Below are 16,099 nucleotides of genomic sequence, written 5' to 3'. Positions count from 1 at the left end.
CGGCTGAGGAACACATTCGTTCTCTATTGTCAATACACTTGCCATCTGTCGTCAGATCATTTCCCTAATTGTTGTAGATAATAATGTATTTATACAATATTTCAATATAATTATAAACTGTTATTTCAATAACAAATGGATATAAGGAAAATTTTATCTTATACATCTTATATTTATATGTTTTCCTTGTTAAAATAACAAGTATTATAATACTTAGCCATTTTGCAAGGTACACTTTAAGCACTTGTATATCTTAGTAAGTACTACAATTCTTATTATTCTTGACCAGAAAGTCAAGACTTTTTAATAGCTTTCTTAGCTTCTTATTACCTTCCTAAAACCCCTAGGTACACAATAAGCTCTTATACATAATGTAGAAAATATATATAATTTATATACATATAAGCTAATACAAAGTTTGAGATATTTTCCTGATGTCATTATTAGGATTAGTAATACTGGCGTTATGACTTCTTGGCGTGCACACGCGGCGCTTAAATGCATACAACTCTCTTTCTCTGAGTTCCGAAAGATCGTGGCGTAGGTGGATTGTGGTGAGGCGAGACCTACTGTCATGGAAAGATTGGCTGCAATTGCGAACTGAAGGATTGCATATAGTTCAGACAGAAATCTATAAATAAATTACATGTTGTGTGTGGTTTAGATGCACAGATCATCAAATGTCAAGCTGAGACTATTTGTCAGAAAATATAAAACAAGGTTTTACCGAGAAGTACTGTTTCTACCGGAATGACGTACGAACAGATCCATTCATCTCGAAAGCAGACGTAAAATATCTCCCAGACTCGGCATTCCAAGTAGTAAGCTGGGTTACAATTATCCCAACAGGACCATACGACTCCGCGCGCAGGTTTATAAGAAGCTGCGGAGCGAAAATAGTCATCACTTTTATCACTATCATTTGATAAGCGTTCTTCAAAGTCCCGATGGTGAAACCGATGTCACCGTCCTATTCGGGAGATTACAACGCATGCAGTGATGAGACGAAGAAAGGAGTAGATGAGCTTACCAGTTCTTTGTTGTGTCCTTGGACAAATGTGATGGCAACAGCCATCGAGCACACACTAAATACTCTTCAGAGAATACGCTTAGGAAATAGACAACCAAGGGCTTCAACCAAGTACACTTACAAGGCAAAATACACGATGGAATCTCTTGCCATCAACGCAACAATGTCCTGAGTCTTGGGTATATGACCTTCATCATACCCCGAGACATAACCCCTCCTCAACTGGATCGTCTTCCAAATCACTAGAAGAAACAGAAGAAACAGAAGAAACAGAAGCAACTCCACGAATGCGGCTACCGACCACGCAATGCCAGACATGGGAAGTGCTCCAATGCACGTGAGAGGAATGAAGTTGGATTTCAAGGAGAGACGTTCAAGTGGTACGTTATCTTCACTATCAACTGTAAACCGAGATCATCAGCAACGTACTGAATACACGAGCTTATGACGGGGCTTGTCTCACTAAGAAAGCGAGTCAGTTGCATAATATTGAATCCAAATAGAAGAGCTGTCAATACGACACATGCAACGAGGTTCATCTTCTTCCGTCCGAAAAGTGCGTACACACGCATCTGAAGCATAACTGAAAAATAGATCAACAATATATATGTGGCATGCCTGATGAGTTTGTCGAAAGAGCGTGCCTTCAGCAAGTAGCATAACCATAGTACCAAATCCGGTGAAAAGTTGGCCATTTAAACCTTGAACAAGTTATCATAAACACGGAACCGGGAAAATTACAAAATAAAAAATAAAAAGTGCTTGCAAGTTGCGAAGAACTTAGGAGAGACCTTATCATCATCACACAAGTAACTTGGTGATGCTTGTATATAATGAGTATATACAGTAATACTTGCCTGCAGAACAAAGCCATGTGGGTCTCTCCACCCAATCTCGAAAATGTTCGTAGACAGATAGCTACGTGACGGCTTGTCAATGATTTTTCGTCTTTGTTCACTACACATACAGTAGAAAGAAGGCGCCCGTGTATCTGGTCTACCAATGGTTAGAAGGTAGGTTCCAACTGAGAAGGTTAAGGACGAAAAATACTAGCAAGTACATGACTTTTCCGGTCGTCCGCCTTTTCGACTTTGTCGAGTGGAGAAAAAACACGGTGATAAATCCGAGAAGTAGCAATGCATACCCATATATATGCAACCTAACCCAGAATAAATCAGCGTCAACGATTATGCACGGCTGTGTTGCCTAACCTCTTCGTCGAAATGTAAAGCTAAAGTTCCGTACTCTAGTTAAAATAACATACACGGATCATGCCAGCAACTCGCCAGTGTAATAAAAGTGGAAGGTGGTGCATAGGACTGTAGTGGGGCACAATAAATATTATTTAGCAAATTATGATTAAGCTGGGATATTAAGCGACACCCGTTACTGCCTTGAAAGCAGTGCTCGTTTCAGGAATAAGCTTGGTTGATACTGAAGGCATTTGGGCGAATGATTAGACCGGGCATCATATGAAATTCTGGAGAACCTCCCACCTAATATAAGTTATATCCAATATTAAATGTTCAGCGGAACAACGGTGAAGCGACATCAAATATAACGAGATGGGCGCAATCAGAATCAACGGATCCGATATCATCACTGTGAGAGCTCAAGACATTGTTTGTGCACTTTCCAATAGCTTGTAATTGTATTTGTTGCTATTTCTGTGGGAAACGAAATAGCCACTCAATGGGGTAAGAAAGACGTAACTCAGGGACACTAAGCATTCGGCTAACGACGATCGAATTTAAGAGACCGACGCTGACACATACTCATCATTTGTCATGTCATAAGAAAATTAAAGACTTAAAGAAATCAAGTTTACTTAATCAACCCAACGGCAAAATCCCTACAATCACACGAAGGTTTCCCCGTCTTCGAGACTTCTGCTATCCTCTTGTACCTCGCTCAGTAATACAATAAGGAGAATATCTTCTCGCGTGACGCTGTGAAGGACCCAAAAGGGTATAGTGAAATCTGCAATGGTTGTTCTTCGGAGGAGTCCACGTCTTCCTGTCGCGTAGTTTGAAGATATGAATGGTTAAATTAACGTTTTCGCAGCACGGTGGTGTCGGTCCCATGCAACGCCAAGCAAGCCATTTCAGCTTCATCCCAGAGAAGTTGTAAGCCTCTCTTAGTCTCTCTTAGTCAAATTCACCCCCACTATCTCATCTCTCCACTCTACTTAACGAACTGCCTCTCCTGCCGTTTTAGTCCATATATCATCAACCGATACCAAAACGAGACAAAACGTCTCTACAGCGTTCTCGAATCCCGTATCTCAAAATAAGACTACCTCGTCGGGAACAAATACAGTGTCGCTAATAGTAATATAAAAGCCTTCGGCTGGGCGCGCGCATTCGAACGTGTCGGACTTTCGTTCTCTAAGTTCCCGAAGGTTAAGGCGTGGGTTGACCGTATTAAAGCGAGGCCTGCTGTTAAGGCTGGGTTGGCTGCGATTTCGAACTGAAGGATTATACGTAGATCAGAGAAAATCACACATGTAGATAGATTACAGGATGACTGTAATTTACAGAGAGGAATCAGCAAGAGACAGTATTCAGTGCACCGTCATTAATCCCTATTGCAACGATTCCACAACAAATTCACTCTCAAATGCAGCGATACCATCCCTGAGTTCACCAGAGCTGAGTTGCTATTGTCCCAACTGGACCATAATATTCTGCACATATATTTAAAAGGAGATTTGGTTCACGCCTTGTTGCCAAAGTTATTACGACCGTCTGATAGGCATTCGGTGTGAGAGGTACAAAGGTATTCAACTTGGAAACTCTAAAAGTAGTTGTATACATAAATCTCTCAAAAGTTAGCTTGAGTAAGTAAAAATGTGCATTATAATATCTGTCTGTCTTTGCAAAGTGAGGGATCATATGCAGACCATAGTAAGAAGAAGTATGTAGATTATGAGATAGTTATTATTTACAGAGGCAAATTACTATGAGACAAAATTTATAGTAGGATGCAAGAGTCTGACCCAGAATAATGTTCAAACATCCCCTCCTGTTATAACGATTCCTCAACAAGGCCAGTCTCAATAACAACATCGACAAGTTCTAGCTCCTCAAGGCCCCAAGTGGGCTGAGTTACTACTATCCTGACTGGACCATAATATTCTGCACGGATATTTATAAGGAGGTTTGGCGCAAGAGTTGTTACCAAAGTTATCACGATTGCATGATATGCTTTCTGTGCAGATCCCATGAAAACAGAGACTTCGAAGCTCTAGTAGTTATTGTACACAGGATGACAGTTTAGAAATTTAAAGGAACAGTAGAGAGAGTGAGAGTTGGCTTACAGGGTTACTCCTCTCAGTTACAAATACAAGGGCGGCTCCGAAAAGGCACAAGGTAAATATACTTTGTCGGTCATGGTTTGGACCACATCAGTTTACAACAATACAGTAGACTGAAAATGGCAGAAGACTGACACAGCAAAATATAGAACTGAATCCCTTGCCATGAGAAAGACGATGTCCTGTTGCTGTGCACTCTCATTTCGCAAGCAGAACAGTGGAGGGTCGTCCTTCCTTATCTGCCTTGCCTTCCATAGCACTAGAAGAAGCAGGACAAACTCTACAAAGGCTGATACAGACCATGCAATACCAGACATGGGATATGCTGCTATGCAGGAAGTAAAGCCAGGGTAAAGTTTGAAAGAGAAATAGGGACCATGAAGCCTCCCTACTTCGACAAAATCTTGATAATGAAAGTGATCAACTCTCTTTTCGTTCTAAATAAGTTACAAGTTCTCTTACTTGGAATCTGCGTTAGCTGCAGAACGTTGAATCCGATCAGAGCTACGGTCAATACAGTAAATGTAATGAGCATTTTCCTCTGGCTTCCAAATAATGCATGTACACGCATTTGAAGAAGGACTAAAAACAGTAAATTAGTACCCTTTTGCAAGTTTTATTCAGCCTAAGCACAATGTTTACCTTCAGCTAACAGGACGATCATTGTTCCCAGGCCTGTAAACAGTCGCCCATTTAGGCCTGTGTATTTGTAGTAAACATATGTTTTATGAAAAAAATAAAAATAAAAATAAAAAATTGGAGGAATACACCAACATTTATTGAAGAAAACGGGTGCATTCTATTAGAGTATATTTGTCAATGATTAAAAAGTCTTGTAATTAGAACAACTCACTGAATTGGAATCAAAGACTCCCACAGAAGTATTTTCCCAATTTATTAATAATTGATTTGCTGAAAGATACCTATATAGTTGTTAGCTAACAATAATTTTGTAAATTTTATCCAATATACATTAAGAAGAAAGTCCCAATATATTTGGTCTATTTCACAGTGTGAATAAGAATATGTAGGCTATCCCAATATAAAGGACATACTATCAAATACATGGCTTTTCCAGACCACCTTTTGGACTTGAATTTTAGTGTAAGAATTAATTGATAGCAAAAATCGGACAGTATAACCTTTACTTTAATTCACTTACCCAAATATACTCAACCTTATCATAAATGAGTTATCTGTGAATTTAGAGTAAATGTAACCAAAAGATGCTAACCTCTTCATCAAAGTGCAGACCTTTATCTGTATTAGAAGGCATCTATTAACATTGAGCAAGACTGACTCGTATAATAGAGATGAAAAGTAGTGCATGAAACTAGGAGGTGTGAATGAGCAATGCTTTGGACAAATGTGAATGTGGATGAGGCACAGGAGCACGGACCTGCCACTGCTTTGAATACTGTGGTTACATCAGCAGTCATACGAAAGTGATTGGGGTCCATTAATGCAAAATCGTTAGTGCATGCTCTTTGCAGGTTATCTATATATATATAGTGACTGCAGAATATTGATGAGCTGTGTGTATTGTAACCATCAATAAACACGTCAAACTGAAAAGACAGGTGTCATATACATGATAAAATCAAAACCATGTCCACAATTTGACATAACTGCATACTGTTGGACTCATTAATATTGTCTGGATCGGTAATGTTGGCATCATAACTTTCGGGCGTGCTCATACACTCAAACGCTTGGGACTCTCGTTCTCCGAGCTCCCGGAGGTCATGGGGTGGGCAGAATGTAATGAGGCAAGTCCTACTGTCATGGCCGGATTGGCTGCAACTGCGAACTGAAGGATCGTATGTAGATCAGACAAAATTCCATAAATAGATTACATGTCGCGTGTGGTTTACGTGTTCACAGACCATCAAATGTCAAGCTGAGACTGTTTATTTATTAGAATGTATGAAATAGGATTTTACCCGAGAAATACCGTTTCTACCGGGGCGACAAATAAACAGATCCATTCACCTCGAAAGTAGACGTAAAATATGTCCCAGCTTCAGCATTCCAAGTAGTAAGCTGAGTTGCAATTATCCCAACAGGACCATACGACTCCGCGCGCAGGTTTATAAGAAGTTGCGGAGCAAAAATAGTCATCACTGTTATTACTACCGTTTGATAAGCGTTCTTCAAATTCTCGATGGTGAAACCGATGTCACCATCCTACCCGGCAGATTACGACGCCACTTAGTAAAGTGAGAGGAAGAAAGGAGCAGATGAGCTTACAAGACCTTTGTCGTGTTCTTGGACAAATGTGATGACAACGCCCATCGAGCACACGCTGAATATTCTTTGGAGAGTTTGTAGGAAATAGACGAGGGCTTCAACCATGCACGCTTACAGAGCAAAATACACGATGGAATCTCTTGCCATCAACGCAACAATGTCCTGGGTCTTGAATATATGACCTTTATCATACCCCAAGACGTATTCCTTCCTCAACTGAATCGTCTTCCAAATCACCAGAAGAAACAGAAGCAACTCCACGAATGCAGTTACCGACCACGCAATGCCAGACATGGGAAGTGCTCCAGTGCACGTGAGAGGAATGAAATTGGACTTCAAGGAGAGACGCTCGAGTGGTACATTATCTTCACTATCAACTGTAAATCGAAATCATCAGCAACATATTGAATTCACGGGCTTATGACAGGGCTTGTCTCACTAAGAAAGCGAGTCAGTTGCAGAATATTGAACCCAAACAGAAGAGCTGTCAATATGACAAATGCAACAAGGTTCATCCTGTTCCGGCCAAACAGAGCGTACACACGCATCTGAAGGATGACTGAAAAATAAATCAACAAATATATATATGGTATGCCTGGTGAATTTGTTGAAAGAGCGTGCCTTCAGCGAGTAGCATTGCCATGGTACCAAATCCGGTGAAAAGTTGGCCATTTAAACCTTGTACAAGTTATCATAAGTATGGACCCGGGAAAATTACAGAAAAAAGAACTTACAAGTTGCGAAAATTTTAGGAGAGACCTTAATATCATTACACCGAATCACTTAGTGATGCTTGTATGTAATGCATATTTATTAACTTGCCTGCAGAACAAAGCCGTGTGTGTCTCTCCATCCAATCTCGAAAATGTTTGTGGACAGATAGCTACGTGGCGGTTTGTCAATGATTTTTCGTCTTTGTTCACGCACATACAGCAGAAAGAAGGCGCCCGTGTATCTGGTCTACTAATGGTTAGAAGGTAGGTTCCAACTCTAAAGTCTACGGACGAAAAATACCAGCAAGTACATGGCTTTTCCCGTCGTCCATTTTTTCGACTTTGTCGAGTGGAGAATAAACACGACGGCAGATCCGAGAGGTAATAAAGCATACCCATATATATGCAACCTAGCCCAGAGTAAATCAGCATCAACGATTATGTGCGGCCGAATTGTCTGACCTCTTCATCAAAGTGTAAAGCTAAGGTTCCATACTAGTTAAAATAACATACGCGGCTTTCGCCAGCAACTCACCAGTGTAATAAAAGTGAAAGGTGGTGCATAGGACTGTAGCGGTGCAAAGTCAGATATTATTCAGCAAATTATGGTCAGGTGAGGATATCAAGCTACACCTGTTACCGCCTTGAAAGCAGTGCTCGTTTCAGGAATAAGTTTGGTTGACACTGAAGGCATCGCGGCGGATGATTAGACTGGGCATCATCTGAAATTATGAAGAACCTCCCACCTTATATCCATGTTCAGCGGAACGATGGTGACGCAACATCAAATATAACGAGACGGGCGCCATCAGAATCGGCGGAACCAATGTCACTGTGAGAACTCAAGACATTGTTTGTGAACTTCCCAATAGCTTGTAATAGTATTTCGTTCCCAGTTCTGTGGGAAACGAGATAGCTACTCAATGGGGGAAGAAAGTCGAAACTCGTGGACGTCGAGACTCGAAAGAGAACAGATATGATCTGCATTGCTACATTAGGGCAACGAGGATTATTTCCCAGAGTCCGACGCTGAGTTGCTGACACATACTCATCTTCGTCAAACAGCATATTGGAAATATAGTTAAAGAAAACGGACAAAACAGTATGTAAATTTGATTAACAACATTCCCATATAGTACCTATCTCAGGAGTACAAGACGAATTGGACTCGTTAAACACTGTTCGTTCCTTCTTCGTTCAAGTCTGCCGCCGCTTGAGCACCTAAATTAATCAGCCAAAGTTGTGACAGAAAGATATGAACATACATGCCTTCAGCAAATTCAATGTCGCTGACGGACCTCGACCTGTAACTGGTCCCTTCGTTCACCCCTCTCTCACCCGCCTCCTTGAGATTAATCAGAAGGTGGCTCCCCAGGACGCAGAGAAGAGTCGGACTTCCAGCCGCATCCAAAAGTGATGCAATAAATGGCTTTATGTCCAAAATTCGAACAAACACTATCCTTATCACACAGCAAAATATTACACTACAGCATACTCTGAGTCATGTAAGTATGCATAAGTGTTCTACTCACAAACTGTAGTATAGAACTTGATCTTCAATGAGGACTCTGACAAGATGGAAGCCTTTGAAACCAGATGACATACTCCAGTATTCTGCTGCTTTGAAGAGGGCCAGACAAAGTAAAATTGACCATATATCAAGGGAGTAGCCCTGTACCAAGTAAGAGCAAGGCTGGACATTTGAGAATTATACTCACTATGAGATGATTGACAGTGATTGTGGTGGAATGTATGTCAGACAAACACTGCTACTCTGTGCAAGACAGGCAGGAAATGCTGAAATACATAATTTCAGTCTTCTTGTTGTAGAATGTAAGAGGCAATTATTATTCTTACACTCTCAAAGTAAACTTTTGTAAATAAGAAGGGAAAGACTAATGCTTGCCTCTATTACAAGAAGTGTCTTGAGAATGACAGAGACTCTCTTATCTGCCAAAACTAGTTAACAAGTCAGGTAAAGTACTAATACACAGATTTAGAGGATGTCTATAAAACAATTCTGTTTGCATAATAATTTTGTATAATAATGGTTGTAACACTCACAGTCTATAAGAACAATTGTAGTCAAGTCTGATATCAAGTCAAATCAGAATTTTATAGTGTAATAATAGACAACTCACTGTATAAGCTAGTTGCCCAAAACATTGCCTAGCCTATAACACAACTCATTACAAAGAAGGTATGAGCAGAAGGGGAAACACACAACTATAAGTAGTATGTGTTTAGATTTAAGGTTAGTACATACTAGTCATATTCCTATTTGTCATATACCTTAAAATATTTTGTTTAAAGTCTTTGTCTAGAATAAAATAACAGGTCAATATCTTCATCTTCTTGTAAGGTAGTAGATTGTAGAATATTCCATACTTATTATCTTACAAATTATCCTAAAGAGTCTAATATAGTAGTTTCAAGAAACAAGAGTACAATGTGTAAAATTAACATATACCTTAACAGTCCTTACTATAAAATATATTAGACTAACAGTGCTGAGCAGCTTAGACTGTGTTACTAGTAATAAATTATGTTACTTTATAAATGAATATTACAGTAAGCCCACTCTAAAATATTTTATTTATAGAAATATTACTTAGTGTTTGCTTGGTTAGTAATTAAACAATAGTTGTACCTCTTTATCTATTACTGTCACTTAGATAGTATATTGTGTTAGTAAACTCTATTAGTTATAAAATTCTAATACAAACAAGAGTAGTAAAACAAGACAGTTAACAATACTATAAGAAATTACTATTGAGTCATAGCTTCAGAAACAAACAATTACACTATACTTAAGTTAACATTTACATTATTAGAGTGTATAAAGAACAAGTAGGTACACTTGTAGTAGAGATTCTAGTTTACTATCAAAGGAGAGAGTATAAGACAAGGTAAAGATAAAGTCTAAACTAGCTGCCTCTTTATAAGAGTTATGAATTTGAAAGGCAATCTAAACTGTATTCATTCTTTGTCTTACATACAGAATGAGATCATTTAGATTAAAGTCTACTTTGTAATATTAAGTACTTAAGCTAAGGAGAAGAGTACTATATAGATAATATTAGATAAAGGCAGATATATGTGTATCTGTATTAATGTTACTATAATAAAATACAATGGAAAAACTGAAGAACAAAGACATAGAATCTATAACTCAGTCACAGTAAAATATAACTATGTATTATGTATTATATATAACTTGGATTGTAACAGACAGTGTTTACTACTTCTCATCTATGTTACAGTCCTCCACTCTTGTACCTTCAGTTCTACAGGTTCTACACCCTTCTGTACTAGAACTCAGGACTTCTGTCCCTCAGGGACACTGTTTATAAACTATATACATACTAACTCTTACTACTACTCTTCCTTACTTTATCATTCTATTCCTTTGACTACCTCTTTATTCTTTGTTCATTCTATAGTCTCTTACCCTTTGTCTATCCTGTCATTCTTTGTACCTTTATCTTTAACCTTCCTTTCTTTCATTCTTTATAGCTTATCATTCTTAGTAGCTCATACTTCCTGAGTACTCTTGTATAGTTTAGTATATATAAGTATACAAGATCAGGCTGGTTCTGTAGTCTTGATCTTGTCTACTCTAGATAGTCCTGTACTCTTAGGCTTACTCTATATACTCTACTCTTGTCTTACTCCTTCTCTCTGTCTGCTTTACAAGTTCCAACTATATTCTAGTACTTGTGTTCTGTGTTTCTGTTGTGTAAGATAGTTGTAGCTTAGGCCCCCTTACTAAGCCTTTAGGTCCCCTCTACACTGTTACTAACATCAGATTAAGACTACTCATTACTACCCTACAACTCTCCTACATTTCAGGCATTAGTACTCACTATTGTATTAATCTCTTTTCCTTACTCTAACCCTTTTACATTTTTAAACTTTAAACTCTCTAAACCCTTTTAAACTTTTGCCACCCTTCTTCTATTCATTACCCCTTTTAGTTTAGTGCTGATTCTGTTGTAGTGTAAACATGAACCCTTCTATACTGACTGTCACCCCTACTGTCCTACTGAATCAGTAGTTGTAAGCAGACTTAGCTTAATATGTACAGACCTCTATCTAAGAGGCCTTTACTAACTATGTACTCTTAGCCCTCTTAGAACCTGTTCTAAATGTTCTGGAAGTCACAACCTGTTCTAGAAAGAAAGTGTATGTAGTCTACCCTTCAGACTTTAATAGGTAGCACTTTAAGGACTTCTAGTGTTAAGTCAAACTATACATGGCTACTACTTTAACTAACCTATTCTCAGACCTTAATTGTATCCTATTTGTCCTCTCCTTCATGAAGGAAGGCAACACAGCCACCTGGGCTCAGAACTGGATCAAAGGACATTGGATTAGAAGCTTGATCTGACTTTAGAATGATGAGTTGTATTTAGAATTTATAAGACAGCTCTGTACTTCCTTTATTAATTCAAATGAGAAGTACAATATACAGAACAAGCTTGTATCTCTGTAACAGGGTAAACATTCCACCAACACCTTCTTTCAGGAGTTTGATATCCTGGCCTAAAAGGCAGGATTTACACTTAAGTTTAATAATGTTCTTATTAGAATACTTGAAAAAGCTCTTTACCTAGAACTGGTTAATAAGATTCTTAGAATAATGCTAGAACTGATCACTTACACTAAGTAGAAGATACACACTATTTCCTTTAACCAAGCTATAGCTCAGATGTGTTAAGTCTGTATAGAATACTTACACATGTGTCTAGCTCTAACAGTTCTGAACTCTCAGATTGATTCACTTGTAATTCACAATCAATCTGTTCTGATAAACATTAGAGAAGCCTAAAAGTAAGGAGTATACTTTGCCTACAGAAAGTCAGAGTACTAGATTAAGGACTGTTTACAGAAGTGACAGTATATCTGTTAGGTCATTAGAGTAATAATGAGTAACAAGTAGGATTTGTAGTAAGAAGCCTTTTCTACAAATCTGGAAGTCACCTCAGAACTCTTAGACTCTGACTACATACTCTAGGATTTTGTAAAGGCCTAACAGTGAATGTAGTACTAAAGAGTTATGACTTGGATTTTTTAATAGCTACTTTTGATTCAATAGACACTGTAGGATTAGAAGTAAATAAAGTAAGAAAAGTAGAAAAAGTAGAAAAAGTAAATCAACAAAATTATTTATTAGAAAGAAAAAAGTTGAAAACAAAAGTAGATAGTTCTCTTATTTCTTCTGATTCTTTTAATTCTTCTCTTTACACTTTATCTGAGTCTAAATCCACACAATCTAACTTACTACTTCTACATTCTAAGATCTTAGAATGTTTAGAACACTACCTAACCCTGTTTACTACTTAGTAGTTTGTCTATAGTATCAAGTAGGGATAGTCTCAGCTGAGTTCACAGCTGAGGACATAGGTCCATCCTTGTTGAAAGAGAAAGGTTAATAAGGAAATGTTAGTATATATACTTACTCTCTTAGACAATAAGACTGTACAAGCTGTACATTCTCTTCAGAACAAGTAGTAGTTTATTAGAGAATGTTCTAAACACTAGCTCTAGGTCTCTGTCCTCTTGACTCCCTTCTCAGGATCCTCTCAGATCTGAACAATAGCTCTAGTAAATAGTGGATGTACTGGTTCATACATTAATAAGGCCTTTGTGTAGGAACACTACCTTCCTACTTAACATGTTCTACTTCTAATCCTAGTATACAATGTAGACAGAACCCTGAACCAGAATAGTCAGATTACTGAGTTTGTCCAACTACAGATGACTATTCAGAATCATAAGGAAAGTATTAAGTTCAGAGTTACTAACCTTAGAAAGACAGACATCTTTATTAGATTTGAATAGCTTAAGGCTTACAACCCTACTATTAACTAGTTAGAGTAGACACTTACTTTCAATCAGTGTTCTGAGTCTTACAGCTACCTTACACTACTGTTCTGAGTGAATACAGACACTTTTAATATTACTAACAGTTCTAATAAAGGTAACTAGTTGTTCTTCTTTAACTAGGATAGATATATAAACACATATTCTAGTTAAGGCAGAATAGAGTTGATCTAAAGGATGTCTGAGACAGAACCAGTCTAGAACCCTCTCAGAACAACTCTACTCTAGAATGTATATAGACTCAGCCTACCAGATTTTGTCTGAGAGTTCCTCAAAGTCTTTAGTAAAGAGGAATTTGACTAGCTTCCTAAACACTATCTCTAAAACTATATAATTGAATTGACTAAGGGTTTCCAACTTAAGGATTGTAAGGTCTACCTACTCAACAGAGATAAGTAGGAGGCACTTAACAAGTTCCTTTAGGAAAATCTTTAGAACAGTTGGATCTAACCCTTAAAGTTCCTTATAGCCTCTCCTTTCTTCTTTGTCAAAAAGAAAGATAGGAAGCTCTGTCTAGTCTAGGATTATTATTGTCTTAATAAGGGTACTGTTAAAAACAAGTACCTACTCCTCCTGATTCAGGAGCTCATTAATAAGATGTATACATTCAGGGTTTTCACTAAGTTAGATGTTTAATAAGGATACAATAATATTTGGATCTAAGACAGAGATGAGTAGAAGGCTGTGTTCTGAACTAATTGTAGATTGTATGAATCAACTATAATGTTCTTTAGACTAACCAACTTGCCTGTAACATTCTAGTCATTCATGAATCACATTCTTACAGATCTGATTGACTCAGAGTATGTTAGTGTGTATCTAGACAACATTCTGATCTTCACTCAAACAGTTGAGTACTATTACTGACTAATCCAAGTAGTTCTACAACAGCTCTAAGATAATAAACTATTCCTCTAAGAAGTAAAGTACTCTTTTGTATAAGAGTCAGTAGATTATCTAGGCTTTATAATTAGTAGAGGAGAGGTCTGTATAGATCCAGTAAAGGTAACTGTAGTTCAGAACTGGTCACAACCTCAGAACCTGAAACAGGTTCAAGCATTCCTTAGGTTTGTAAACTACTACTAATACTTTATTTAAGGCTTTAGTACTATTACCTAGCCCCTTTACAATCTCACTAGCAAGGATGTTCCTTAGTAATAGGATAATCAGTAGTAGTCTGTATTCAAGTCCCTCAAGCAAACTATTACTAGTAAGCCTGTATTAGTAGTTCTGACAGTTGTAGACAAGTTCTAAGTTAAAGCTGACTCTTCCAACTTTGTGAATAGAGTAGTACTGTCTCAGTTTATTGACAGAAAGTAGTGTCTGATAGTGTTCTGATCAGAATCCCTCTCTGTAACAAAACAGAACTACTCTATCTATAATAAGGAACTCCTTACAATTGTCTGTTCCCTAGAGGAGTAGTGTTAATATCTTCTTAGTACTGTACAGAAGTTTGAGATATAGAGTGATCACCTTAATCTCTAGTACTTTTAGGCACCTTAGAAGCTTAACTACTACTAAGCCTACTAGATGTTAGAACTGTAGAACTATAACTTTGTACTGACTCACAAACTTAGAACACAAATGACAAAAGCTGATTTACTTTCAAGACAAGTAGGTCACAAAAGGAGGGAGAATAATAACAAAAATCTTGTTCTCTTAGACAATTCCTGTTTTGTGTCTGAGACAATTCAAGAGATCTGACTCAAATCTAAGAATGTTAACTTTGTCACTTACATATAGTAAGCTCTGAGACACACATAGGACTAGGTTGTAGTAAAGTAGTTAGAGAAGGAGGCTAGGGATTAGGAGGAGGATAAGGATAGACAGGTTTACTAGGAAGGCCAACTGTATGTTCTGAAGGATTAGAAGCTGTAGGAGGACATTGTCTGAGCTCATTACAACAATCTGACTGTAAGACATTTAGACTAACACAAAACACAGAAACTCATTACTCAGAACTACTAGTAGCTAGGAATGTAGAGGGAAATCCTAAAGTATGTAACTAGTTACAATACATACTAACAGACTAAGACCTACTAGACAAGGGTTTAGACTCTCTTACATCTGTATTGAATCCTAGATCACTCTTAGGAAGAAGTCTTAGTAGACCTGATTAGTAAGCTACCTGAGTCTTAGAGTTATAACACTATCTGTATGATTGTTGACTGATTCTCTAAGTAAGTCTATATGGTTCCAACCTGAACAGAACTCACTTCTGAAGGTATAGTGTACATTTATTAAAATCATGTCTTCTAGTTGTACAGACTCTCTCAGAAACTCATTCATGATTGTAGACTACAATTTGAGTTGAAATTTATACAGAACTTGTATACACTTCTCAGAATTCAAGAGAACCCTTCTACTACATATTACTTACAGACTGACAGTCAAACTGAGCAAGTCAATCAGAAGATTGAGCTCTATCTCTAAATGTTTATCAATTATTAACAGTCAGACTAGTCTGAATAGTTAGCTCTAACAGAATTCATGTATAATAACTAGCAACACTCTACAACAGGACAGTCCCTGTTCTTCCTCAATTATGAGAGACATTCATACTAGGAGACAGTTCTGAACTAGAATAATAGTTCTGAATCTGTAACAGACTTTACAGAATGAATACACAAGACTAGAGAAGACACACAAGCTCTTTTAAAGAAGGTAGTACAAGTAATAAAGTAGAACTACAATCAGAAGAGATCTGTAACTAAGGATTACTAGCCTAGGGACAAAGTTATACTAGAAGCTACTAACCTGACTATGGATCACCTAATAAAGAAGTTAGACAACAAGTGCTTCAGACCCTTTGTTATTAAAAAGAAGGTTAGCACCTCTACCTACAAACTCTAACTTCTAGTAATATAGAAGTGTATACACTCAGTGTTAACAAGGTTCTACTGT

General features: G+C 37.7%; 4 protein-coding genes across 4 annotated transcripts; 1 reads left to right on the top strand and 3 right to left on the bottom strand.

Annotated features, from left to right (window-relative positions):
* Nucleotides 1-659: 659 nt before the first annotated feature.
* Nucleotides 660-1,424, bottom strand: FOMMEDRAFT_18830 (uncharacterized protein). Its single transcript, XM_007264933.1, has 4 exons — nucleotides 1,332-1,424; nucleotides 1,152-1,272; nucleotides 1,031-1,085; nucleotides 660-970 (listed from the first exon to the last, which is right to left on the bottom strand). The coding sequence occupies exons 3-4, from the start codon at nucleotides 1,073-1,075 to the stop codon at nucleotides 743-745; spliced, it is 273 nt and encodes a 90-aa protein (XP_007264995.1). The 5' UTR covers nucleotides 1,076-1,085; nucleotides 1,152-1,272; nucleotides 1,332-1,424; the 3' UTR covers nucleotides 660-742.
* Nucleotides 1,425-3,015: 1,591 nt separating this feature from the next.
* FOMMEDRAFT_154427 (uncharacterized protein) lies at nucleotides 3,016-3,503 on the top strand (the record flags this gene model as incomplete). The annotated part of the gene is made up of 4 exons (XM_007264932.1): nucleotides 3,016-3,048; nucleotides 3,095-3,156; nucleotides 3,248-3,309; nucleotides 3,373-3,503. 4 exons carry the CDS (start codon nucleotides 3,016-3,018, stop codon nucleotides 3,501-3,503), a joined length of 288 nt encoding a protein of 95 aa, XP_007264994.1.
* Nucleotides 3,504-6,042: 2,539 nt separating this feature from the next.
* Nucleotides 6,043-7,826, bottom strand: FOMMEDRAFT_166829 (uncharacterized protein; the record flags this gene model as incomplete). The annotated part of the gene is made up of 9 exons (XM_007264931.1): nucleotides 7,772-7,826; nucleotides 7,524-7,719; nucleotides 7,419-7,475; nucleotides 7,218-7,274; nucleotides 7,036-7,155; nucleotides 6,712-6,973; nucleotides 6,597-6,660; nucleotides 6,339-6,533; nucleotides 6,043-6,156 (listed from the first exon to the last, which is right to left on the bottom strand). Exons 3-9 carry the CDS (start codon nucleotides 7,447-7,449, stop codon nucleotides 6,043-6,045), a joined length of 843 nt encoding a protein of 280 aa, XP_007264993.1. The 5' UTR covers nucleotides 7,450-7,475; nucleotides 7,524-7,719; nucleotides 7,772-7,826.
* Nucleotides 7,827-8,068: 242 nt separating this feature from the next.
* On the bottom strand, nucleotides 8,069-8,377 carry FOMMEDRAFT_154425 (uncharacterized protein; the record flags this gene model as incomplete). Its single annotated transcript, XM_007264930.1, has 1 exon — nucleotides 8,069-8,377. The coding sequence occupies one exon, from the start codon at nucleotides 8,375-8,377 to the stop codon at nucleotides 8,069-8,071; it is 309 nt and encodes a 102-aa protein (XP_007264992.1).
* Nucleotides 8,378-16,099: the final 7,722 nt, after the last annotated feature.

The sequence above is a fragment of the Fomitiporia mediterranea genome (genome assembly GCF_000271605.1).
Source record: "Fomitiporia mediterranea MF3/22 unplaced genomic scaffold FOMMEscaffold_4, whole genome shotgun sequence".
NCBI lineage: Eukaryota > Fungi > Basidiomycota > Agaricomycetes > Hymenochaetales > Hymenochaetaceae > Fomitiporia > Fomitiporia mediterranea.
This window is presented reverse-complemented; position numbering and strand designations above follow the sequence as displayed.

What these genes read in the sequence shown, in the direction of transcription:
- FOMMEDRAFT_18830 (XM_007264933.1), bottom strand. Translation starts at nt 1,075, where the DNA reads ATGGCTGTTGCCATCACATTTGTCCAAGGACACAACAAAGAACTG. An exon ending in AAGGACACAACAAAGAACTG is followed by an intron (nt 971 to 1,030) that starts GTAAGCTCATCT and finishes TCTCCCGAATAG; the next exon opens with GACGGTGACATCGGTTTCAC.